A 27456-nucleotide genomic window follows, 5' to 3' on the forward strand; every position below is an offset into this window, starting at 1 on the left:
TCCATGTTCTGAGTTAACTACTAACAGTCAAAGCAACTGGGTGGTAGATAAGAGTCAACGGAATTCAAGGTGGGCTGGACTTAGATCTTGTTATTCTATGTTCCAATCATGTTTCATTATTTTTGAAGCTGCACCTGGTAGAAAAGCAAAACCAAGGTATTCTAAATAAATCTGTCGCATATTTAAATATTTAATATTTCACCATCTGAAATGTTTGATCAAATAGAACTCTGTTAATACGATTCCCCCCCCATAAAGTAAATTAAGTTATATAATTTTTAGAAATGCTTCGTACTTAAGCTCCTGCTGAAAACAACGTGTTTATTAACTCAGTATAATCTGTATTTAACAGAGTAACTGAAGTAAAACTTTGCATTTCAGCTTAAAAGTGCCATGATAGTTCCTAAATGTTTCCCGGCATGGTATTACTTTTGTTTAGAAATTCTTACAACGTTTGTATCCTATTTTAGATGCGTTTATTTTTTATAACGAATGTTCCAACTGCTATGTAAAGTCCAACAAAGGGCTAAACATCATAGGAATTGGCCCGGGAGCTGGAATTTTATTCCATATATTATCGGCCTGTCCCCAATTCTTTCTCCCTTTCTCTCTCTCCTTTTTATACACAACTCAAGGTGGCCAAGATAGCTTTTTTCCTTTTTCTTCCTATTTTCCCCATAATAACTCTGTGGGGAGAGTTGGAGGAGAGACAGGGCCTGGCCTGGTTGTTCAGTCAATAGTCCCAAATCCGGAGGCCTATTTTTCACCAGATGTCCAGAAATTCAAACACCTAGTGTGGCCTTTATTGACCCAGGCAATGACCGCAACTGGGTTTCTGTATTTATGTCTCATAAATGTTTCAAATGTTTCCCTTTTATGGGAGGGACACTCTTTGTCTGACTCCCAGCATGGTTGAATTTTTGGCATAACTCTCCTCTTTCTCAGAGCACACAAGCCCCAGAAGCACGTCAAAGTAATGCTTCACTGGGAGGTTGTTGTTGTTGCTGTTATTATTAATAATAATAATAATAAGTTGGAAGGGACCTTGGAGGTCATCTAGTCCAACCCCCTGCTCAGGCAGGAAACCTTATACCATTTCAGGCAAATGACTGTCCAGTCAATTTATAATTATTATAATTATTTAATTATAATAAACGGATTGTTCCGTTTTCATTCTGACTCTGCTTTGACCGCAGACAACCGCAATAACACGGTCAGACTAAAAGTGATTCTTAAAATAAAACATCTGTGCTTATTAACAGGTGGACCTTGAGTTATAACCAGTCGCTTAGTGACTGTTTGAAGTATGAAAAAGGGGACTTATGGACCCAGAGCAAAGTTCTGAAGATCAGGCCCTCACGGCAGCAGAAAAAAATATATAAAATTGGGTTGGTCCATTTTACAACCGTTACAATTTACGACCTAATTGGCAGGCTCCATTATAGTCATAAGTCCAAGGCTACCTGCATTCAATATATATGATTGCCTATCTCACCACTGCAAGGAATAGGAAAATAAGTTCCGTGTAACTTACGTAAGGCAAAAGGCTGGGCTCACTATTTACTCCACAAATGCTGATTAAAAAATGCAGAATTATTTTCAGATTCTTTGGCCAACTGTCTGCTAGCGTAATCCAAACATTTTCAATCTCTGACCAAGCCACTTCATCACCATACTAGGAAACAAAAGTTGAGATGTGAATTATTCCTCTTATTTAAAAATTAAATGCTCAAAGAGATATATCATGAAACCGCTGGGCATAATTTAATGTATTTTATGCAGAAGGTAGTTCCACAACACTCAACGCATTTTTCTCTCTAGTTTGCTTTTAAACAAAACCCAGTCGACTCTGGCTGCAGTGTTACTTTTTTCCTGTTTAGTGCAGCTTAAATATAAACTTGCTTTTCTTTTCTGTCTTTCCGTGCTCGAAAAATACAGTTTACAGGCCTTAGCATTCCCCTAGTGACAAATTGGAGGAAACAACAAAACTCTCCAAATAACCCGTCAATTGCCCTATGCTTCATTCAACTTACCTTTGCTGTCATATACATTAGGTTGTTTAAAACTAAAGCAGTTGCCTGGGGTGACCCCCAACCTTCGCCTCTCAACCAGCGCCTGCTGTTCACCATCAATTCTCGGTCTTTTAGGAGATCCTCTTCATCTTCGTCTGGCCGTCGAATTGTGGGTAAAGGTTTCACATCCATTAATTCAATATTATTCATCCATGGCAGCAAATAGTGGAGCATCACCTGTCTTCCGGAAGGATGTGCTGTTTGAATTCTCTGGCTTACCTCTGTGTTGTAAAAATTTAAAGGTAAGAAAATATATACCTATCTATATCTATATCGAATATATCTATATCTATCTATCTCTATGTATCTAATTATCTATCTACCTATCTACCTATCTATCTATCTATCTATCTATCTATCTATCTATCTATCTATCTATCTATCTATCTAATTATCTATCTATCTATCTATCTATCTATCTATCTATCTATCTATCCGTATATGTATATGTATATGTATATGTATATGTATATGTCTATCTATCTATCTACCTATCTATCTATCTATCTATCTATCTATCTATCTATCTATCTATCTATCTATCTGTATCTAAAGGTAAAGGTTCCCCCACACATGCGTGCTAGTCGTTTCTAACTCTAGGGGCCGGTGCTCATCTCCGTTTCAAAGCCGAAGAGCCAGCGCTTGTCCAAGGACGTCTCCGTGGTCATGTGGCCAGCATGACTAGACACCAAAGGCGCACAGAACGCTGTTACCTTCCCACTGTAGTGGCCCCTATTTTTCTACTTGCATTTTTTACGTGCTTTCAAACTGCTAGGTTGGCAGAAGCTGGGACGAGTAACAGGCGCTCACTCTGCTACGCGGCACTCGGGATTCGACCCGCCAAACTGCTGACCTTCTGATCGACAAGCTCAGCATCCTAACCCACTGACCCACCACGTCCCTGCTATATCTATATATAATTACAATACTAATGTATTGGCAGCCATTTAAGCTTTTGCTGTTCCTGAAAATAGCTATTGCTTTCATGTGAAATGAAGGTCAGGTTGCGAAAAGAAAGGGGGAATCTTCCATTACAGGGCAAAAAGGCTGGAAGAAGGAGGCAGAAAGAAAGACACTCCTACAAATTCTGATAACCTTATCTTCTGAATTGGAAAGTCAGTCTACGTCTTGATACCGCCCCCAATACCACCAATGCCTGCTGAAAATGGTCCCAGAGAAAAGTGAATTACTGCAAGACTGTGCCTCTCCCTTCCCAATTCCCTGAACAAAGCTAGGAGGGTGCCATGACTGATGGGAGTCAAAAGCCACTAAGAGATCAAGAAGAACCATAATGGATGCACAAAAATGATCAGTGTTGTCTCAGTGCTGCAAGCGCGTTTGAATCCACACTGCAAGGACTCCAGATAACCGTGCACAGAGAGGAACAACCGTATATTAATTGCTTTAGAACAAGGCAATATTATTAAATTGAAGATTAGTTAGGATAATGCTTTGTTCTTGGCTTGACGAGTGTAAATAAATAAAAAGGCAAACTATAGTTAATTGCTGGTTGGTGGGCTAAGACAGGAACAATACTATAAGGTGATGCGTATCTGTGCGGTGCTTATTCGTAAGAAGGGTTACGATGATTAGAGACCATAATAATTAGAGATTATGGACCAACACCATACTCCTTAATGGTAAGAGTAATAGACAGCACACACAGGGCAGTGTTAAGAGGGGAAAAATAGTTTTGGTAGTTCAATAATTCTGAACAACAGGCATTAAGAAATATACTTTTTAAGGAAATATATACCTGAAAATATTGCAAGAGTTAATTCTGGGTATGTTCTTGCTAGTTCTTCTGAGAGCTGATAATAGGATGCAGAATATAAATGTGGCAAGGGTGAAGGCTGACTCAATATTCCATCCGTTCTCTGAACCTCCAGTTTATGAGCGTAGCGAAACATCTTGGGCTCCAGGATCTACAAAACATAAATGTATTCAAATTACTAAACAGTATCAAATTACGGAATCACACACACACACACAGAGAAAAAATGTTAACTATGAGTTTCCTCACTTTTTTAAAACTGTTGCTTAAAACACGATGCAGCTTCTAGGTCTACCATAGCCCACGTTTAGGATACGGTAGTGTTTCTCTACCTTAGCAACTTTAAAATGAATGGACTTCAACTTCTAGAATCCTCTAACCCAGGGGTAGGCAAACCTTGGCTCTTTTATGACTCGTGGATTTCAACTCCCAGAATTCCTGAGCCAGCGTGGCTCAGCTCGTAAACCTCTCCCTTTCCCCTCAGCATGGCTGGCTCAGGAATTCTGGGAGTTGAAGTCCACAAGTTGTAAAAGAGCCAAGGTTGCCTACCCCTGGTCTAACCAGTTGGGACTGAGAAACACTAAGATAGACACTTCGCCTATTTGACCACCCTGAAGGTGGCATGGGACGTGGTGGCGAACGAGAGGGAGCCATTGAGACTTTTTTTTCTTTTGATTTAGGATGAGCTCTACGGAAGAATTTTTTTAAAAGACATGTTTTTTCTTGCAGATACATCTGTTTTGTCTCTTGATTATCTCCTCCCCCACCAAGGGGAAAATGTTTGTTTCTGTGAGTATTCAATTTTTGTTTCTGAAAGGCTGTCCGTTATATTTTACCCCTTACAGACAGCCCAAATAAAATACCTTAAAGGCTATGGAGAGAGAGAAAAAAAACTATTCCCACTGGGCCAATCGGTGGAAACTTTCCTGAAATTAATTGCGGTGATCTACAGTACCAACCTGTTAAATATTGATTGTTTTAATACTGTTTTTTTCAAAACGGTATTAAAATTTAAAAGCTCCAAACAAAAATATTTTAGGTACTGATAAAAAAATTTCATACTAACTTGCAAGAGCTGCATAGCAACTTCATAGATAGCTCGGGAAGAATCAGCTGCTTTAAATAATATAAGATTGAGAAGAGTAACCGTATCACACTGGTAATCCCTATGAAGAAAAGAAAGTATTATTAACTAAGCAGCTTAAAATAGAATAAATTAAATATTTTAAAAATGTACAATGTTAACCTATGTATCGTATAAGAGGGTTCCCCAACCTGCGGGCCACGGCCCAGTAGTGAGCTGTGGCTTGCTGGCCACCGAGCTGCGGGACAGACTGGCCAGACCCCCTTGCTGCTGCGCCTCGGGGTGAGAAAACGGGCCACTGCTGCACTGCGTGAAAACGAGCCACCACTGCGCCAAGGGGTGCAAAAATGGGGCGCTGCACCATGCAAAAATGGGGCAGGGCTAGTGAGTGCATGTGTTGGGCTAACTCCTCCCTGTTTGCATCGTGCACGTGCTCGTGGGCACATACGCACGTAAAATGCTTCCCCCTCCCTTTTCCTCCAGTCCGCCAACCAAGAAAGCTTGGTGACCTCTGCTGTATAAGGCTACTTAGAAAGTTCCTCTATTTCCAATCATCTGATTAGCTCTGTTCAAACGATGCATTTCATTTAGTTAATTACTAATCTAGGGATACAAATTCTAACTCGTGATTCAATGGTAGTTATTTCCTTACCAGTGATTTTTGACACTACACAATCACATTAATTAGGTTCAAGCTAGAATATGGGGGAATGCACAGCAGTCACCCAGTTTCTCCAGGAGATATCATGAATCCTTGTATCAGCAGACTTAACAGGACTACTGTTCCCTACTGATTAGACCGGAAATGGGGAACTATGGCCCCTTTTATGAGTTGTGGACTTCAACTCCCAGAATTCCTGAGCCAGCATGGCTGGCCCCGGAATTCTAAGAGTTAAAAAGTCCACAGGTCATCCCTGGATTGGACAGTGGGCAGCGGACACAATAGCACATGACAAGAATCCTGCACAAAGGAGGTTTATTCTGTGGCTGTCAAGATTCTGCCAATGAATTGTGCAACTCACAGCAGAATTTTGAACTGTTCCTCAGAGGACTGATTAGACAGAGCTTTAGAATTACCCTTCTTTTGTATTCTTACAATGTCCACACAAAACAGCTGAGTAAGTTAATGTAATCCTCACCTCCCCCACAGCAGATCAGATGGTGCTGGTTTATGTCACGCTTATCCTGATAGTAACCCAAGTATGCATATAGATTGGTGGGGAGAATCTGAAGTTACCCACCTTTTGAACTGCTATTCTCCTCACCTGTAGCTGTGTTTTTAAAAATTGATTATCTGTAAAATTTAGAGAGCCACTCTTTCCCCACCACATACAATTGCAACTTCAATTGATTCTATTATAGCTAGTCCTTGACTTATGAGCACAATCGGGACTGGAGATCTGATTAAGCACCTACATGTCCAGACCCATTTTTCTGACTTTGTTGTTGTTGGTGATTGTTAAGGAAATCCCCGAGGCTGTTAAGTGAATCAAGTGGTTGTTAAGCAAATGGCATTGTCATTAAGCGAACCCATTTTCCTGAATAATGTGCCCATTGGATGCTTCAACTGCCAAGTGCCTGCAGTCATGTGATCATGGGGGGGGAAGAGAGAGAGAGAGGGAGAGAGAGAGAGAGAGAGAAAGAAAGAAAGAAAGAAAGAAAGAAAGAAAGAAAGAAAGAAAGAAAGAAAGAAAGAAAGAAAGAAAGAAAGAAAATGTGCTGTGACATTTTATAATGGCCCAAAGTGCTTTATGGGCTAAAAAAAGTGAACCTTTTCCGTGGCAGTCGTAACTCCGAGCAGTAGTAAAATGAGCAGTTGTTAAGTCATTCTAAATTCTTTCTCTAATACCTGTTTTGGAATACGCTGGCTATGGCTTTAAAACATCCGGCTGCTACACGCTTAGAGCCTGTATAACAACGGTCTACAGCCCAATACATGAGGTTACTCTGGTCAGGGTTGAGCTCCAACAGCAACATAACTGCTTCACAACCAAGCTGATGCACCTAGAGAAATACAGTATAAAATTCAAGTTCTACCCTGCTGCCATGGATGTACATTCTTTGTTTCTAGTAACAAATATCTAAGTACACATAAAGAGAAAAGGCTTACTCTATATAATTCCCTCAATTAAGCTATTGTTAAATAGTGGAAGGAACCTATGGGCAACATACATTTGCAGCCTCTAGAGCAGGGGTCCTCACACTTGGCAACTTTAAGACTTGTGGACTTCAATTCCCAGAATTCCTCAGCCGTCTTAAAAGTTGCCAAGGTTGAGGACCCCTGCTCTAGAGTTTCCCAAGAAGCCAGAAGCAAAATTTTGAACTTTTTTTTTCATGGGAAGGGAGATTGAACATTTTAAGAGACCCAAATATTCCAAAGTTAGCCATTCCTCCCCCCCCCTCCCAGTTCTGGAAATTGAGAAGCGAAATGGATTATAATTCCAAATTCACTCAGTCTTTCAAATTGAGAAAAGAGGGTTGCTAAAAGGAATGTAATACAGCAATATTATTATTTGAATTATATTATTTGTATAGTTATTGCTTTTAACCTTGTAAGCCATCCAATCGCCTTGTGGTGAGATGGTTGGCTGAAAAATTTAATAAATAAATATCAAAATGTGGGTTTGTCCTCTCTGAACACCAGGTCACCAACATTTACTTGTTACCTCCTGGCAGAGGAGAAGAGCAGCTTGTAGGTCAAAAAAGCTGATCTACCCTTGAAATAGGCTAAATAATTTATGTTTTTCCTGAACTCAATAATTATATTTTTTTTAAAAAAATCCAAACCAAAGAGACAGATCTCTCATTCTATTAGGATTAGATGTCCTGATTTTAATTATTTTTAGCATATAAGGAGCTATCTTTTTCTCAGTTTCTCTACATTTAACCCCCTGATTATCTAACTTCAAACAGAGATTTTAAGTTATCAATATTATACACAATACCTTCTTATCCTGAGAATCCAAAATATTATCTAGCCATTTGTATAGATAGCCATCCGGTGAAAGTCCTACATTATCCGCAACTGGACCACAACAAAGCACTGCAGACATTGCCTTAAAAAATGGATTAAAATATCAGACAAACTGGACTGTTTTTCTATTTACATTTTTTTAAAAAAAGTCTGCTAAATATATTCTATATATTCATATCATATTTATAGTTATACGAGGGCAATTCGGAAACAAACCTCCATTTGTTATCAATGACAGATACTGGCAGGTACAGAACTTTTATTATACACATTAGAAAACTGCAACATTACATTACTTTTCGAAATAATCGCCATTCAAACTGAGGCACTTGTCGTAACGTCTTACAAGATTTGAAATTCCTGAGTAGTAGTTGCTCGGCGCCGAATCTGGGCTATAAAGAGGGGTGGGATCAAAACCATCCCAACGGAACTGCTTCAACAGTTTTTGGGTGCGTCTAGCAGTGTGCAGGCGGGCATTATCGTGAACCAACACCACACTGGAAGTTGTGCCATAGAAAATCCCACCAAATGTGAAGATGCCAAAGGGGTACTGCTAATAAAGTTCATGAAGCATGGTTCAACCATCAATTCAGAAGTCCACTGTGAAACGTCCCAAAAACTCAGACGAGCCATCCATAAGAAGCGTCAGGACAGACTGACTTCCTGTGTGGTGTTGGTTCACAATAATGCTCACCTGCACACTGCCAGACACATCCAAGAACTTTTGAAGTAGTTCCATTGGGATGGTTTTGATCTCTCTCTCTCTCTCTCTCTCTCTCTCTCTCTCTCTCTCTCTCTCTCTCTCTCTCTCTCTCTCTCTCTCTCTCTCTCTCTCTCTCACACACACACACACACACACACACACACACACACAAACATCATATAGCCCAGATTCAGTGCCGAGCGACTACTACTAAGGAATTCAAAACTTTGTCAGATGTTATGACAAGTGCCTCAATTTGAATGGTGATTATGTCAAAAAGTAATGTAATGTTGCAGTTTTCTAATGTGTATAATAAAAATTCTGTATCTGCGAGTGTCCATCATTGATAACCAAATGGAGGTTTATTTCTGAATTGCCCTCGTACATTATATTTATATCATGCTTATACAAAAATATATTTGTAAGTATTTATTAGTTCATTCCTCAACATTCTTTTGTTGCATGCATTTATACTATTTATCAAGGATCATAATTATCTGGAGCAGTAAAGGATAATCGTTTGGGGCAATTACTGTCCAATTATTAGGCAACCACTACAGAATGGTTATTGGGACGCGGTGGCTCAGTGGGTTAGGACGCTGAGCTTGTCGATCAGAAGGTCGGCAGTTTGGTGGGTCGAATCCCAAGTGCCGCGTAACAGAGTGAGCGCCTGTTACGCGTCCCAGCTTCTGCCAACCTAGCAGTTCGAAAGCACGTAAAAATGCAAGTAGAAAAATAGGGACCACTATGGTGGGAAGGTAACAGCGTTCCGTGCGCCTTAGACGTCTAGTCATGCCGGTCACATGACCACGGAGACGTCCTCGGACAAGCGCTGGCTCTTTGGCTTTGAAACAGAGATGAGCACCGGCCCCTAGAGTTGGAAACGACTAGCACGCATGTGCGGGGGAACCTTTACCTTTACAGAATGGTTATGAGTATTGCAGACAACTTGTATAATCATAGGTAAGGATAATAACAAAATTCTACAAGAAAGGCTAAGCATGCAATAGCTCGTTACCTTTAACGCACAGTACTGATGCCTATTTATCTGCATATTTCTATCACTGTATCTGTCCAAAGGAGTAAACATGATGCTGAAAGGTCCCGCCCAGTGACTAAACAACATAAACAGACTGTGACGGAGGCTCTGCTGTGGAAAAACGCTCCTTCTCTGATGCACTGCACAACAGTGGAAAATAACAGAGGAAACATTTTGTAAAAATGAAATGAAGATACCAAAGAGACAACATTCCTCCTTATTGTTTAAAAATGAACAAGCCAAATATTGAGATTTTTTTTCCAGCAACATCCATGCAAGTGCAATAAAAGTCATCTCTTCCCATGTAATGTTACCCAGATCTGTAATCAGATCAACCTTTTGTGAATCTCATAGATGAAAAGGGCACTGTTGGTGCAAGACATTAAAACTGACCATCCAGATCAACAGGTCAAGTGTGCAAAATCTCTTAGTACAACTGAGGATTCCATCCCCTAAAAAAAAAAAACCTGGTTGGGGGGGGAATCCCTCCACCAAGCATGGGATCTGTCTATTTCAGACTGGAGGTCCCGTTTGTGGAATATCTCACTGATACACAGATTCGTTTATATAAATTATAGAACACAGGGAATGACAACTTGTTAGCTGCCCAATCTATAAAATGTTAAACTGGATTTGGATGTGTGCATGCGCGTATGTGCACATGTGTGTGGACAAGTCCCTGCAGTTTTCTTGGCAAGAAATTTTTCAGAATTGGTTTGCCATTGCCTCCTTCTTAGGGAAGAGGGAGATGACTGGAATGAAGAGGTTTTAATTAAGACCCGTTAATTCATCAGCAGTTTTCATAACACGTTCCCACATGAGATATCTTCAACTTGAAATATAAACCAAAAAAATGGGGGACGGGGAAATGTTGCAAATACCTGGAACGTTCTGAATAATATTTGCCACTAAGGCACTAAAATGGCAACGGATATCTTTCAGCGTGTCCGAGTCCTTTTCATTTTCTGCTTCCAGCAGTTGTCTGGTAAGATCCACGTATTCCAGTAAAGTATTGTTTAGGGAATGCGTTTCATTATCAAGGCCGCCACTTGCACTATAAAGAAAAGCACAAGTATTTGAATATAGACTTGTAAAAAAAAAATCACCAAATTAATACAAACTATAGGCAGATTTGAGAAGAAAAATGTTAAAACTGTCAAAGATATGAATACCATAGAATCCTGAATACAGTAGAGTAGCAGTCGTTTTATAATAAAACTGTGCAATTTTTTCCCAGTTTCATTCAAGATTAATTAATTAATCCATTTTTCTTAACGAGCACTTTAAGATCAGTGGACTTCAATTCACAGAGTTGGCCACGCTTCTTCAAGTGGCCAAGGTTGAGAAACACTGAATCAGAGGAACTACTGTGTAATTTGTGATCTATAACGCTGGTATGATTCTAATATAGAGAACGTGCAAGTGGATAAAAGCCACTGTAATTAATTGGGATTAACTTCAGGGAAATCACCCTTAGCTTGTTGAGTGACACTGGGCCCAAAAGTTTGTCTCAGTCTTACCTACATCATTGGGGAGATTTGTAGGGAGAAAACAAAGGAGGAGGAATATTTTGCACATTGCCTGAAGCACGTGAAAGAAAGGCGAGATATAAATCAAAAAAAATAATAAGGTCCTATGATCCTCTTTAGCACACCAGCACAATATTCAAGGTAGTTTTCTGCAGACCAACCTTAAGGTAATATACAGTAGTGGCCAAAATTAGTAGTGGAAACCTTTTGGGAAAAGCGTACAGTAGAAATGCCACCTTTGGTTAAGTTTCCACCAATTTTTCTTCTCATTTCTTTATAACTGTAGCCTTGTTCACTTAATAATACTATTTTACATCGCTTTCTGGGCAACCAGTCAACTCTTTGCACCATTATTTTAATTTTATTACGTTATACAAGCTCACTAGGTGAAAGAACACAAAAAAACCCAACCAACTCGATAGCGATCACATAACACACTGACAAATGTCCTCCTCTCAGCTTCAATACATGGCATCAATAGCTGAATCCTACTGTAATCTGATTGGCTCATTGCCGAAACAAGATGACACCTGATTGGCTCTCTAAACACTCATGCTCATTGGCTACAGTCAGAGGAAGGAAAGATACCTGATATCAACCTAAGCAAGTTGTGCTTCTTTTTTCTGGTAATTTGGCTATACCTTTTCATAGAATACAGTACAGATAATTGAGCAAACTATGTTGCATTACATTCTTGATAAAATTATCTTTCCATTGATATATGACTTGATGGTACTACTCCAAAAAAAAAAGTGGTGTTATTAGCCATCAAACCTCAAAAATACGCTTTTCCCAAAAGGTTTCCACAATTTTGGCCACTACTGTACCTGCCTGTTTTTGCTGATGTACAGCTGAATAAAAATTGATTTGCTCACCTGTGACTAATGACACCAGCATCTGCCAACAGTTCAAAGATTCGTACGAGTTGCACACGTAATATATCTCGCCGCCTACGTCGTTTCATATTCTGTTAAAGAAGTTAAAAGAGAACAGGGTGGTAAAGCTATATTGATTATTTGACATCATTAACATGCCAGTTTGGACTTTTAACTTCCATCTGTTTGCAAAGATAAACAGTATGATGCTTTGTTTTGGAAAACTAATAATTATTGCACGAATTTGGTATTTATTTATTTTTTTTGCAAAAATGGGAATTTTCAAAAGCTAAATCGTAAACGTGTTATTTCCTGCCAGAACAATATTAAGGGTCTTTGATGCTTTCTGAGCTTGGTTGTTTTCTTGCAGATGTTTCATTACCCAAACTACGTAATATCATGATGTTACCTGGTTTGGGTAATGATCTGTCTGCAAGGAAACAATCACACTCGGAAAGCACCAAGGATCGCTCTTCATCTCTGAGCTACAAATATTCTCCTTTATCAGTAGAACAATATTAGACGTGCATATATTTATACGTGATTGTAGACTATTATTAGGGGGTTGGACTAGATGACCTCCAAGTCCCTTCCAACATCATCATCATTTCAGATAAAGAAGGCCTTATTTGAAATACATTAGCAAAATGGACAGTAAAGGAAATATAAATCCTATGCAATTCAACTGGCTGCGAGAAAAAGACTCCTTTCAGGACAATACATTTAAACTTTACCATATAAACACGTACTGTGCAATTCTTTTATTGGACAACATAAATGTGAAAATTATTCAACCACTTAATACTTCAACATTAATCCTCACAGTTCAAAATACACTGTGGCTCTCAAAGAGTTAAAAAAAAAGCAAAAAACTCTACTGGAAACTTCCAAATCACAAAATGTGCAAACTCCCCATCGTGTTAATTCTGAGCATAGTTAAGGCATCAGATTGAAACAAAAATGTGGAAATCAACATTGGGCAACCCCACCAGCCTTCTGTGATAAAACTAAAACCTACCAAGTCACAGCTGGGTCTAGGGTCAATAAAACCGAGGCCCTTTATCTTTTTTTCTTGGGCACTCCAGTCCTATATGCCGTTACTGACTTTTGACATAAAGCTGTTCGCCTGTCGCTTCCAAGGGCCTATCTCTGCTATTTCCTTGGTAATCATACTAACACTGGTTTGCTAGGGCTGTCTTCCTGGAGATTTTTTTTTTCCAGCTTCCAAAACCTAGACTCGGTATTCCTGCAGGTTTTCCGCCAAAGCACAGGTAGTCCTCGACTTACGACTACAATCGAGTCTTAACATTTCTGTTGTTAAGTGAGACATATGTTTAAAAAGTCAGTTTTGCCCCATTTTACGACCTTCCTTGCCCCGGCTGTTACGTGAATCCCTCCAATTGATAGGTTAGTTAGTAAGTTAAGTGAGTCTGGCTTCCCCTATTGACTTCGCTTGTCAGAGAATTGCCAACAGGGGATCACACGATCCTGGGACACCGCCCCTGTCATAAATATGAACCAGCAGCCAAGCATCTGAATTTCGATCCCATGATCCAACCAGGATGCTTCAAAGGCCATCAATGTGAGAAATGGTCGTAACTCACTTTTTCCCCCGTGCCGTTGTAACTCTGAACAGTCACTAAACGGACTGTTGTAAGTCAAAGGCTACCTGTACTGATTAGACACAATCCTGCTTAAATTGCAACCCCCAAAGAAAGTCACCCAGCTCCTGATGCTTGCTAGATGTTTTCAAACACCTAAAAGGCCGCTGGGTAAAATCTGATGTGCCAGGAATTTTAAGGCTTTTATTGAATAATTAAATTAGAAATGCAGAAATTACCGGATACTCAAAACAGGTTTTAAAATATTGGTTACCTCTGGCCTTCTTTCAAGTGCTTCTTTAATTATAGGATGCAACTCTTCTATTAATTCCCTGCGTGATGAATAAAAATCCGTTTGGTAATACTTTTAATAATTGTATTTCTAAATATTAACATGCATAAATATTTAGATATCAACCTCACACACAAACACACACTTATGATAACTATAGAAATGTAAAATGTTAAGTACAGTTGTGGAATTTACTAATAATATATAACAGGCATTACAATCCCTGCCAATAAACAGCTGAACACGTTCCAAATTTTTCCCCGAGGTGTATGTTTTTCGTAAGAAATACGTAGCAGAAGAAATCTTTAAATAATAACTTTAAATATTGAGATTCTAGCATTTCGTTAGAATGGGTGAGGTCCTTCCCCTGGTAAAGAGCACTTCCTCAAATACCCCTCAAGATGCATCCTTGCTCCATCTAGCTTGGCGTGCAGTCCTTGACAGATCACACAACCCATTAGGGGGTAGAAATTGGACAGCTTTCCTTTATGAAGGAAACTCGATGCTTCCTACTCTAGATTTGGGGACACAAGCAGAGTTTGTCCCCTAGAGCAGAGGTCCCCAACTTTTTGGGCACCAGAGAGCGGTTCCTTGGAGAGAGGTTTTTCCGCGGACCAGAGAGTACATAGTTTTGTGTGCTGCCTACATCCTGTGGATGGGGCTTTGCTTGTTTGTGCGGACCGGTTGCTGGCGTGCTGCGGCCCGGTACCGGTCCACAGACCAGGGGTTGGGGACCCCTGCGCTAGAGGACAAATGTTTGGACTTCCCTTTTCTCAATTTTCCCAGCGCTATGCCTAGTAATATTCACTAGAAGGAAGGTTAAGATTATCAAACAGGAATTCCAGAACGAAAGAAAAAAACCCCGTTTTCTCCATTTTTATGATGAAAGGGATCGGAAATGTACCTCTTTTATAAAAGTGGGTAACTAAAAATATGCTGGCCGTGTTTTACCATTGCCAATATTTCTTATCGATGTGAGAAGAAACACCCACAATGTGTAATCCTTGAACAAGAAATATCAGGGGTCAAAAGGAGATAGGTTAGGGTTGCTAAGCGATTTGACTCAGCTGCCAGAAAGTTCTGTCAACTATAGCGTTTTCCCCACTCGCTTTACTATTTGCATTTATTGGCATACTATTTAGCAGTAGGAAAAACGACGTTAGTTTTTACAAAAAGATGGGAACGTTGTGCTCTTATTTTTTTTCCAGGTCAGCAGCAAAAAACTGATACTTTTAAAAGATTTATTTACCTAAAAGCTCCTGGGCTAGTTCTTCCAAGGCCCAGCACGAGGGATTCTGTAATTTCCATGCTCTCAGACCGCATCATTGGGACAATGTGCTTAAACAAGGATGAAGGGGATGGGACACCAATTATCTGGAAACAAAAAAAAATGGCATTGAAGTTCACTTAGTATCATAATCAGACTTGGAGTCAGGTTAAGCAGCGATAATGCTCATGAAATTAAGGACAGGGAGGAAGAATCACAAAGCATCCCTGCACGTACGAAGATTCTGTAGTCTATAAGTTATCTGAATGTTATCAACATATCTGGTATTTCCGATGTTGGCTTTATTTCACTCGTAACATCTTGCTGTTGTGTTTTTCCTTTTACCATATTAATCAATTAAGCCCAGTGAAGACATGGTTTTCTTTCAAAAAGCTATATATTGATAGATGATAAGCCAAAAATTACATACTGACTTTGTGGATTCCTATTTCATGAATAAGTACATGGGATCATGGTGCCATAAAACACTTCAATAAATAGGTCTTCCCAAATCTTCACCTTCAATTATTTTTCTTAAATAGCTTTTAAGGGGATTCTGAAACCCAATAATTTATCTATCTATTTTTTTTGCATCTAGCTATGCTTCTTTTCATAACATTTTACATTAAGGAGATAACATATATACTGTACATGTTTTACTGATTCTAGTTGCCTCATGTGGAAAATGACATCCTATGGATTTGGTTTTCATTTTCATTCAGTTAAAAAATATTTCAGAAAATGGCTTTTAGTTTATGTCTTGGGAAAAAGTTAGATTTCCTCAGTACATATTCAATTCCATCCATTGTGCTGCCACCACGTGGCTGTTTTGGAGAAATTACAATGTGGGCAGTCAGACCCTCCTACCCTATGATGTATTTCCTCTTCCCTCCCTTTTCTGGGATGGACTTCCTCCTCCTTTGCCACTGGAGAGATTCCCATCCTCCATTGTCCAGCTAACATGTGACAACAGCAGATGTGCAGACACTGGGAATATTACCATTTTCTGACCTTGGAGATACCTTGGAAATATCTTGGAAATGCTGTACAAACGTCATCTTACTCTACAATGTAGAGTCTACATGCAATAAAGGTATTTCTATATGATAAAGGGTGTTTCCACGAGTTCAAACTATCTGGAGAGAACTGTTAATGGTAATGGCCTGCTTATATAGACCATAGAAATCTTATCAAGGGGTTAATTACAGTACAACGGCTTTGGATCCAGAATAGTCAGAAAATGAGTTTTAATTCCTTGTGTCTGCAATTCATATATGTGGATGTTTCTGCAATCAAGCTTAGGCAGGAAATGTAATTGGAATTCCTTATATCTGCAATCTAAAGCATGCCTGTTTTTCTACAATCAAGTTTAAAACAGTCAGAAATATAATTTGAATTCCTTTGTCTGCAATTTGCAAAGAGAATCCTGATAGGATTTAATAAGCTCTGATGCTGCACCCCTTTTAAGCTTACACATCTCTCTCTCTCTCTCTCTCTCTCTCTCTCTCTCTCTCTCCCACAAATCAAATCAAAATCTGATTTTCTAAATTATTAAAAAAAACATGGTTAAAAATGCAAAACTTTGAAGAAACATAGAAAATATCCCCTTCTTGGAAGAGAAAATAAGTGACGAACATTGAAATAGAAACAATACTTATTTTAAAGCACTGGTTATTTTATCACATTATAAAATAGATGTTATACAACTTGCTTTGCTTATAAAAGTCCCTTTGAAGTATAAAACCATTCCTTCAATAAGTTTGTATATATTGATTGAAATAAGCTTCTCCACTCTTTCATATACTTGATATACACAAACTTTTGATGGAAGTCAAAAGTGCTGACAGGCAGCATCACAGATTGAGAAAATGAGACTAATAACTTGGCAAAACATTTTGACTTCTGTTCCCTACCTCCTTTTAACTTTTTTTTCCCCACATGGCTGTGGCAAAATGATCATAACTTTTCCGATCAAATTCTTGATTGCTGTCCTTTTTAGCTGCTCCAACCTTACATTGCTGTGAATTGTTTAGATTTAGAATCACATAAACCAAGTAACTGCAAAGGAACCATGTCGTACTTGGGTTAACCTGCATTTGCAATCGGAAAACTAGGAACAAATTATAATTCCCGTTCCAGTGTACCAATATTTACCGATTCTGTTCACGTTGTCATGCTGGGTCAGAAATGAAACTTTATGATTATACTTAACCTTGATACCATCAAATTAATGCATCCAACAGTCAGGCAGGCAAGGTATGTATGTTATGGACTCATGTCAGTTGAAGAATTTTGGCTGGTGAAGTTCAGAAGTTCTCTGCCATTGGCCCTGCCCTGTGGAACATTCTCCCACCAGAGGTGAAGTGGGCCCAACTCTCTTGACCTTTTTGAAAGGTGTAAAGATGTAAAGACCTGACTCTGCTAACTCACATGTGGCTTGCAGAATGGCATGCAATCCTGGGGGTGGTTAGTTCTTGGTATTTTAACTTTTTAACTTATTCTATCTTCATGTTTTACTTCTGATATTACTGAGATATTTTTATATGGTTTACGGTTCCACCCATGCCATCACTCTTCTAAGACACCTAACTCCCCACAGTACTGTCTTATACAGAAAGATGTAGTAGCAGTAGTAGTAGGGCTGTATTGCTATTATCCTTCTCATCTTTCTTTTTCTTACAATCTCCTCCTATGGGTATCTTATGATTTATCACGTGCTGTTTGCATCTGACTTATCACCTTGTTTTTTGTATCTACACTGAGAGCTTATGCACCAGAGACAAATATCTTGTGTGTCCAATCACACTTGGCTAATAAAGAATATTCTATTCTATTTTATATGCTTTTAGCCATAAACTGCCCAGAGTCACACTAAGTGAGATGGACAGTACCTTAATTTGATAAATAAAATAAATAAAATTATTGGATTCAGCTTTGACTATTTCCTCTGCAGACCAGCTTATTTGAGAGCTTGTGTATCCAAACAGTAACTCAATCATTTCTAATACAATTTGGAGCTTCACTAACAAAACTGACAGCTTAACTGACAGTCAAATGGAATTAGCTTAAAACCAAAGCCTGAGGGGATTCTTTTATTTTATAAAATAAATTAAGAATGACAAAATGAGATTTCAGATAAGAAAAAGATTCAAGCATCATTTTACAAGAAAACTACATATAATAAATCATTTCTACGAAGTAAAATAACAACTGGGGCTTTAAAACATTGTAGCTCTATCTAAGCTTTCCTACGCTGCTTACAAATACATCTTTTGATTTTCAAAAGCTACGGGAACAACGCTGGATTTCTGAATGTTATTTCCCATAAATGAACAAGAAATTTAAGAAGACTGGACAGTCACTTGTCTGAAATAGTATAGGTTCTCCTGCTTGAGCAGGGGGCTGGACTAGAAGATCTCCAAGGTCCCTTCCAGCTCTGCTCTGCTCTATTGTATTCTATTCTATTCTATCCTATCCTTCCTATCCCACTCCACTATTCTCATCTCTTCTACTCTATCTATTCTTTATTCCATTATTCTATTCTATTCTATTCTATTCCATTCCATCATTCCATTCTTACTCTTATTCTGTTCTATTCTATTCTATCATTCCATTCCTATTATATTCTTTATTCTATTCTACTGTATTCTATTCCATCATTCCATTCTTACTCTATTCTGTTGTTCTATTCTATTCTATCATTCCATTCCTATTCTATTCTATTCTTCATTCCATTATTCTATTCTATTCTATTCTATTCTATTCTATTCTATTCTATTCTATTCTATTCTATTCTATTCTATTCTATTCTATTCTATTCCATTATTCCATTCTTATTCAATTCTGTTCTATTCCATTCCATTCCTGTTCTGTTCTATTCTATTCAATTCCTGTCCTATTCCATTCCATTCCATTCTATTCTATTCCATTCCATTCCATTCTATTTCTATCCTTACTCTACTCTACTCTACTCTACTCTACTCTACTCTACTCTACTCTACTAACTGTATACACCTCATCAAGGAGAAAAGAAATCCAAATTGCTTAAGAACAGAAATATAAACTGCTTAATGCACCGGATGAACATACTTTTGAATCAATGCCATAGCCACTATCTGGAGTAGATGCCAGCGTCTCAGGAGGGGAACACCTGACGGAACCTGTGGATGCCGAAGATGGTGTCGACATTGCGGCACTACAACAAAGAATCAGATAGTTTCTCCAGAGCCCAACGTAGGAATCACTGCTGATGGCAGTATTTACTTTCTTGGCATTGACAGGGCTGCTGTTAAGAAAAAGACAAAAAAAAGAAGAATGAAAAAGTTTGAGGGAGAAGGTTTTGTGATGCATTGGGTATTTAAGGTTAAATGAGACTCAATGTTTAAAACAAGATATCACAGCTGAGGTTTATGTGTACACTAGTCTTAATAATTACTCTGGCCTAGGGGAAGATTTTAAATTACATCTTTGTATTCCTAAAATATGGTTTCTGTTGCAAGGGAACAACGTGGGTGGCTTATCGCAGTTTCTCTGCATCCTGAAAAAAATTCCAGCACAGGCAGTCTATGCTAGTGGCCCAGTTGCATTTATGGTGGTGAATGGAAAATATCTTTACGGCCAATTGTCGTATTTATGACCTTGGCAGGTCTGTAAAGCCAATGAAAACTAAAGCGCAGTTGCTGTTTCACTTACTGACCGCCTTGCAGTTGCTGGTCCCAATTTTGGTTGCTAAATGAGGATTATCTGTATTATATTAAGTTACAAAGTTAGTCATTTAAGTTCATACACACACATACACAAAATATTAAAATGTAAACTGACAGCCTTGCAAAAAATAATTTTGCTTTAGCATTCCACGTTTTTTTTTATAAAAAAAGCCAATCCTACGTATTTCACTGAATTAAAATATTAGCTATTTTTGTTCAGCCTGTCTTCTCCATGTATGTGAAAGTACTTCATTGTATTAAAAGGGTGACTTACTTTATGTCAACCTGGGGAGACAACAGTTGGAGCCTGGTATAAGCGAACATCCACGCATAGCTCACAGCGGTGGGACAGTGCTTTGGCAGGTTTTCCTGTTTCATCAAACTGGAAAGGCTAATAATCCAGGGGTCCTGACCCTGAGACACATGTGCAAATATCCATATATGTGACGGACTGACGACATCAAATTGGTGGCTGATAGGAGAAGAGCTCCAGTCAATTAATGTTTGTAAATCTATTGAACTGGGACAGTACAATAACATAGTCTGTGTATGGAAACAAAAATAAATTCGTTTAGCTCACCGAAAATGCTTAAAAACTGGTTATCTGAAGCTACAGGCATACGTAAACTAAGGCTATTCCCACTGCAAAACGAAAATGGCTTGTTTGGCAAAACAAGCACAAAGTACTATATTTGGGTTGGGCGGGGGAGAAATGAAAATAAATATTCTTTTAGGTAAATTCAGTCAGATCATAGTTTACGGAGCAACGTACGAACTTTTCTTTTACTGCTCCCTTCTCCGACACAAATGCTCCCCCTCTTGTTAGGATTTACTAATTCTAATCAGTAACATTGGAAGAGATGACACAGGAACACAGGGATTTTTCAAAGAGAAGGAAGAAAAAGCTAGAAAACTTTTCATAATTTTACACGGTGAAAGATATTGACCTCATTGCACCTCCGCGGGTGAGGACCCAAATAAGTGTACAAAGTAAGATTGTTTCTCTTAGAAGTGGGGGGGAAAGACAGTAATCTTGTGGCTGTTTCAAAACAATTGTGCTTAATGTATAGGCACTACAGAACGTTTTATCAATGCGGTTATTTCAGCATGTGAGTAAATTTAGGGGAGGGGGCTGCTCCTTGCTAGAGCGGTTGGGGGGATAAGAAGCAGCTCTCAACCCTGTTTTACTCAGTCCCTTTTGTCTTAGCTCTTAGGTAACTCTTTTCCATTTTAATCGTTTTTATGTTTATCACTGCATCGTTTGTTGACTTCCCAAAGTCATGGTGAGATGGGTTGCAGACCAAGGCAATAAAGAAAAATCAATAAAATCAAGACACACATAGCTATTGTTAGATCAGGCTAGTTCAGAAAGCTCTGCAATGACACCCTAAATACAATTTTGTTAAAATGTTGCCTGCTTTCTTATGCCAACGAAAATATCAGGGAACACCCCCAAAAACTTGTTAACCTGATCTTTCAAAATTAATTACATCCCAACTTTCAGAGCCTGGCTTTCTACAGTAAGGCTTCGTTTAGATTTGGTTTAAACTTGCCCATTCCCATGAGCCAGTCACAAGCTTAAATTCGAAAGAGGTGTGACTGAAGCTTAAACTGCAATTCTCAAAAGTATCTTCAGATTTCGGTTTTAGATCAGGGCATTTCAACCAGTGGCACGGGTACCACCTGTGGTACATGGGCACCTGGCAGGTGGTACGCGGCCATCTTAGAAAAGTGGCAGTGGGGGAGGGGAATGAGCTGAACTGGTGGCAGCACCGCACAAGCCTGAGCGAGAGACGGCTGGAGCTGCAGGGCTGTCAGGGCTCAGCGGAGGCGCCAGGATCAGCGCCAGGCTCCAGCTGGAGCTCAGCGCTGATCCTGGTGCTTCTGCTGAGCCCAGAAGAAGCGCCGATCAGCTGGAATGTTGCAGCATCTCCAGGGTCTTGTGATTTACATTCAGATGCTTGGCATCTGATTCATATTTATGACGGTCACAGTGTCCCAGGGTCATGTGAAGTGACCAAAACCTGCTGCAAGCACCCAGCAGACGGGGGGGAATAAAAACCAAACACCTCCGCCACCCCACCCCCGCTGCCAATCCTCAACAGAAATCCTCACAACAATGAAAACCTCGGACAGGAGGAAAAGCGCCACTGGGCGGGCAGGCAGGTGTCTTGCTCAGCTGTGGCTTGGGGGGGGATTTTCTCAGTGCCATTGTAACTTTGAACAGTCACTAAGCGAACTGTTGTAAGTCGAGGACTACCTATACTTCACTTTTTTTCGTGGTTTTTTTTTTTTTTTTTTTTTTTTGGTCATCAAGTTTTTGACCCCTTGCTAGGCGACTGGTGGTACTCGGATGTTGCCATATCCTAAAAGTGGTACAATGGGTGAAAAGGTTGAAAAGCCCTGGTTTAGATGATAACAGCATGCTTGAGGCGTCTCATTCCAGAGCCTGGATGATCTCTGTCTACCACAGCCTAAAGGTTCAAGTGGACCGTGAGGGGACTGCAACTGGGCCCACAGAAACAGCTGGCAATCGCGCACGTGCATCTGCACTTACACGAGCAGCGGGGGAACACATGCGCACGCGCTCCATTTACTTTATTTCTCTCCTCCTCTTCCTTTCCCTTCCTTCCCTTCCCCCTCCCCCTTTCCCCTTTCTCCGCCTGCCTGCAACCCTGATGGATTCCTGTGGCCATTGTGGTTTTCTCAAGTTGTAAATATATTCACCGTTAAGATAAATAGATGCAGGAACCACTGGATCTTTGCCACTTGATTAGACCAATATTTTTTTAGACCTCTCTCCTCTCTCTCTCTCTCTCTCTCTCTCTCTCTGCCTGCCTGCCTCTCTTTTCTTCTTCCCCTCTTTCTCTCTCTCCCACTCTTCCCCTCCCCCCTCTTTTCTCCTCTCTCCCTTTCTCCCTCTCTCCCCTTCCCTTTCTCTCTCCCTCTCTCTCCCTCTATCCATTCCCTCTCCCTTTTTATCCTTCTCTTCCTCCTCCCTCCCTCCCCCCCCTCACACACACACACACACACACACAACTGCAGAGATCAAGGCAGCCTGATGGGGGATGGGTTGGGATTTTATTGTTGTTTTTTAATATATCTATTTATTGTTTTAGCTTGGGCATTGTGTTTTCATTCTTTTTTAACTCTTGTATCTTTGTATTTTTATATGTTTGCCCTGTTCACCGCCCTGAGTCCTTCGGGAGAAGGGCGGTATACAAATAAAATTATTATTATTATTTACATGACTGGCAGGCCCGCATGCACGCCGCTCATGCAAATGGAGCTGCATGTGTACACGCTTGCCGGCCACTTGCGCACAACCTCTTCCCTGTGCCGGTCCGCAAAGCCAGAAATATTGGGGAATACTGTCCCCCCTCCCCTATTGTTAATGGCATTCTTCCTTGAAACCAAGCAGCAGCAACTATTATATATAGACAAAAGACATCTGAATGTTCAGTTGTAAATGAGGATTAGGGATAGCACTGAAGAAAAGCAAATATTCCAGCTTCATTTGCCAAAGTAAGCTGTCCCTTACTCAAAGGGATTATTGTATCTACCAGAAAGAAAGACGACCCTAACTTTTAATACTTCATCAGCGTCACCCCTCGAAGAAAATACAGAAAGGAAGAAATATGTAATGTGGATAAAAATCAAGTCTCCCACCTTACGGTAAAGGTAAAGGTTCCCCCACACATGCGTGCTAGTCATTTCCAACTCTAGGGGCCGGTGCTCATCTCTGTTTCAAAGCCGAAGAGCCAGCGCTTGTCCGAGGACGTCTCCGTGGTCATGTGGCCGGCATGACTAGATGCCACAGGCGCACGGAACGCTGTTACCTTCCCACCGTAGTGGTCCCTATTTTTCTTCTTGCATTTCTACGTGCTTTCGAACTGCTAGGTTGGCAGAAGCTGGGACGTGTAACAGGCGCTCACTCTGCTACATGGCACTCGGGATTCGACCCACCAAACTGCCGACCTTCTGATCGACAAGCTCAGTGTCCTAACCCACTGAGCCACCGCGTCCCCACCATCTCCCACCTTATCAACCCACGATTGCCAACTTCTACAGTACCCCACCCCTGTGCAAGTAGGTGAATGTTGTACTTTATCTATGTGAATATGGGCTTCAAGCTACACTTTAGTAGCTATGGATTAAAATTATTCTCTGTAAAATAAGCTACGTTGTATAACGTTATTTCCCTACGTGCATGTAGTAATCATTCTCTCTTACTCACAGAAGCACTCTTCCCTCCTTCCAGAAGAAAACCAGTAAAATGTAAGGAAAAAACAGCATGTTGAGATGGGGAAAGGAAGGGATAGTTGCACTAAAAGGGAAATGAAGAGAAAGTGATGAACCAAACTGATGAAGTGAGAGAAAGAGGCAACTATACCAAGGGGTGGGGGGAACAGGAGAGAAAAGGAAAGAGGCTGGGCCCGCCTATTCCCATTTTTGAAGCCGTTTCTGTAACTATTTGCATTTCCCACCCATTCAGTCATTGCCAACAGCATCTACTATTCTCAATGTCTATGGAGATTCTCAGTCATCCAAGGTCATGGTTGTCCCAAAGCTGCTTTTTCAAAAGACAACCGGACTTTTCTTTTTCCTTGGAAGACATTTCGCTTCTCATCCGAGAAGCTTCGTCAACTGAAGAAGCTTCTTGGATGAGATGAGAACCGTCTTCAAGGAAAAAAACAAAAGTCCAGTTGCCTTTTGTAAAGCACCTTTAGGGTTACAATTCTCAGTGAACACAGACTCTCCGTTCGTGACATCGTGGGAAAGGGTAAATAAAGCAATTATTCAGCATAGGGTTAAAGGCTTTTTGAGATTTAAGAAGCAGTGCTCAGTATTTATTTTGGTACGTACAAGGCTCGCAATATTGGTAGTTCTCCATTTACAACCACAACGGAGCCCAAAATTTTGGTTGCTAAGCAAGACAGTTGTTAAGAAAGACGACCTTTCTTGCCACAGTTGTTAAAAGCCAATCGCTGCAGTTGTTATGTGATTCATTAATTGATTCATTAAGAAAACCTGGCTTCCCCTTGGACTTTGCTTGTCAGAAGCCAACTGGGATGGTTACAAATGGTGATTACGTGACTCCAGGACAGAGCCACTGTCATAAACACCTGCCAGTTCCCAGGTGGCTGAATTTTGATCACATGACCATGGGGTTGTGGCAGTGGTTGCAAGTGTGAAAGTGGCCATCAGTCACTTTTTGCAGGGCCCCTGTAACTTCAAAGGGTCACTAAGTGAATGGCGGTAAATTGAGGACTACGTGTAACGTGAAGCAAAAGATTAATCAATCACGAGGCATTTGTTATTTTACATGATTTCTAAAGAAGTGAATCTTACCTGGTCAGCACCTGTGAGATGTATGAAACTTTCAAGGATTGACGAACTCAATCTGTCCATTACGTCGATGGCCAACTCATCGTCACCCTAAGAACACAAATATTGTGATACATGACGAAGTCAGGGCAGCATTAAGACCAACACAGACACACGTAACCATTTGCTTACCTTAGCCATGTCTAAAACAGTGAAGAGAGCTCTTATTTCCTTAAGACAACTGACAGCTAGTCTTCTAGTGGCAGATCTTGTGCTACAAAGGATAACCAATGCAAAGCCTTCAACCACATGGAAGACAGTAGAATAAGGGATCCGTTCCAGGGAAAGGGTAGGAGCGCTTCCATTGGCTATGCCACGCTAAAAGGTGAAAAAACAGAAATGACTAAAATCAATGGGATCTATTCATTTGTATTTACACCTTCCAAATATACACAGGGGCAGATAAAAGCCTCATGGGCAATTTTACCTGCATGCAAACAAACGGGACAACATTTTCATCATGTCGTCCAGTGTGGTAAAGGGGTCAGGCACTTGCAAGAACACAACCAACAAGCAACAACTCAATCTTCCACGTATTCACCGATCTAAAATAATGCCCCCGTTTGTTGGTCTTCATTACTCAGTTAAAACCCACCCATTCACACAGCGTAATTATACCTGAGTGTCCTGGTTCTTGTTCTGTATCTGGACTGCTTGTTTCCACTGACTAATTAGCTGCACCAACATCTTAACTGCATTGTCCAGGAGAGTAGGGTGCAAATCAGTGACTTCACGGACAATAAAATAAACAAATCCTGACAAAACATCTTCCCGCCAATCTGGAAAATCCAGCATTAATGCTTGCAAAGTGTTGAAGGCCAGCGCACGCAGTTCTTCATCCATGTGAATTGTCAGCCTGTGAACAACAGCGAGGAATTAGCATATCCATTATAAAAAAGAAGTTTTTAAGTCTGAAGAAGATGAAAGGCAATATACAAGATTGGGGTGGTAATTTGCCAATACTTGCATTATGCACATTTAGCAGTGATGCCTGGTGCAGATACGGTACGGCAGATGACTTAATTGTGATTAAATTAACTCTCTGAATCCAGAAGTAAATTATAAGACTACTCTTTTCCCAAGTTCTTCCAGTCCCTGGAATGAATTCCTATCCTTTCACTATTAACTTTCAGTTAGGTTTTATTCATCCCTGTTACTTTAGAATTAAATACACTTTGTGTATCACTAGCACAGGTGCTATTGATTTGCCTGCAGCCATCCTAGATTAGCAAGTCTACCAGCTCTGAGCTCTCTCTGAAGCTGTGACTTGTTTAAATCCAATTCAAATTCCAAGGTACAATTTGAAACTATAAAACTCTGCCTAGGGCAGGCCCATATAAATGAAGAGTTAAGTGCTCTTCAATGAACCTACTCATTAATTGAGATCTACCTGAGCCCAACGTTGAGATTATTGGTGAACCTTTAATGAGTAGCCAACATTTGGAGATGAGCCTTGGTCACCAAATCTGCTAACCTCTGCTAACTTTTTGCATTTTAAAGCAGCAAAGGAGAATATTTTGTTTCTATCAGTCACAGAATGTGTGCTTTAGCTTGTAACGTATTTTTTAAGAATAGTTTCGTAATTTCAAAAATCGATCTTTGGTAAATATCTGAGGAATCCCCAAACCATTCAGAATTTTGATTTTTGAAGAATAATTATTTTCTAATGACAATCTGGGGGCTAAAAGGAACTCTGATGATGATACCGAAATGTTCCAGACTCTCATTTTTAAAAATTACAATAATTTTATCTTAAAGTTTGACAAAGAGATAAAACAGGGATGTCTGAGGATACAATGCGCTGTCTAGGGAACTTTGCTGTGGACCATGGTTTACTCCAGTAAAAGCCTGGCTAATCCTACCTTGCCAGCAGTTCAATAAGGTCATTTCTGCTCATTCCCTCTGGAATCAGTCTTGGGATAGCAGCAATACAAGTTCGAAACAAATCAATTTTTGGTTTTCTCTCACCCCTGTCAATGAGAATCACGTTACATAGCTTATTTCACAGTGACTAGAGGGGACTGTACATCCGCCCCAACTTAAGAATTTTATTTTAATTACAACTATGAAATTATATAGTTTAACTGATCTACAGAAACAGAAAAGCAATTATATATTGATAACAATTAAGCCCTGATGGAAACAGTGGCTT

General features: G+C 39.9%; 1 protein-coding gene across 4 annotated transcripts in view; it reads right to left on the reverse strand.

The window, feature by feature from the left end:
• FRYL (FRY like transcription coactivator) overlaps positions 1 to 27456 on the reverse strand; it is a 142790-nt gene that overhangs the window by 54797 nt on the left and 60537 nt on the right. For all 4 annotated transcript variants that reach the window (XR_014493084.1, XM_083367890.1, XM_083367889.1 and 1 more), the window contains 17 exons: positions 27167 to 27274; positions 25923 to 26160; positions 25437 to 25622; positions 25269 to 25355; positions 20191 to 20459; positions 19300 to 19495; positions 15193 to 15317; positions 13926 to 13983; positions 12051 to 12142; positions 10528 to 10700; positions 9626 to 9786; positions 7876 to 7986; positions 6780 to 6934; positions 4913 to 5012; positions 3829 to 3997; positions 2034 to 2293; positions 1535 to 1675 (listed from right to left, as the gene is read on the reverse strand). Coding sequence is in view for 3 of the 4 variants with exons in the window: in XM_083367890.1 (XP_083224016.1) it covers positions 1535 to 1675; positions 2034 to 2293; positions 3829 to 3997; positions 4913 to 5012; positions 6780 to 6934; positions 7876 to 7986; positions 9626 to 9786; positions 10528 to 10700; positions 12051 to 12142; positions 13926 to 13983; positions 15193 to 15317; positions 19300 to 19495; positions 20191 to 20459; positions 25269 to 25355; positions 25437 to 25622; positions 25923 to 26160; positions 27167 to 27274 (2629 nt within the window). In the remaining variant the exon portion in view is untranslated. The remainder of the gene's footprint in view (positions 1 to 1534; positions 1676 to 2033; positions 2294 to 3828; positions 3998 to 4912; positions 5013 to 6779; positions 6935 to 7875; positions 7987 to 9625; positions 9787 to 10527; positions 10701 to 12050; positions 12143 to 13925; positions 13984 to 15192; positions 15318 to 19299; positions 19496 to 20190; positions 20460 to 25268; positions 25356 to 25436; positions 25623 to 25922; positions 26161 to 27166; positions 27275 to 27456) is intronic.

The sequence above is a fragment of the Vipera ursinii genome (genome assembly GCF_947247035.1).
Source record: "Vipera ursinii genome assembly, chromosome: 7".
NCBI lineage: Eukaryota > Metazoa > Chordata > Lepidosauria > Squamata > Viperidae > Vipera > Vipera ursinii.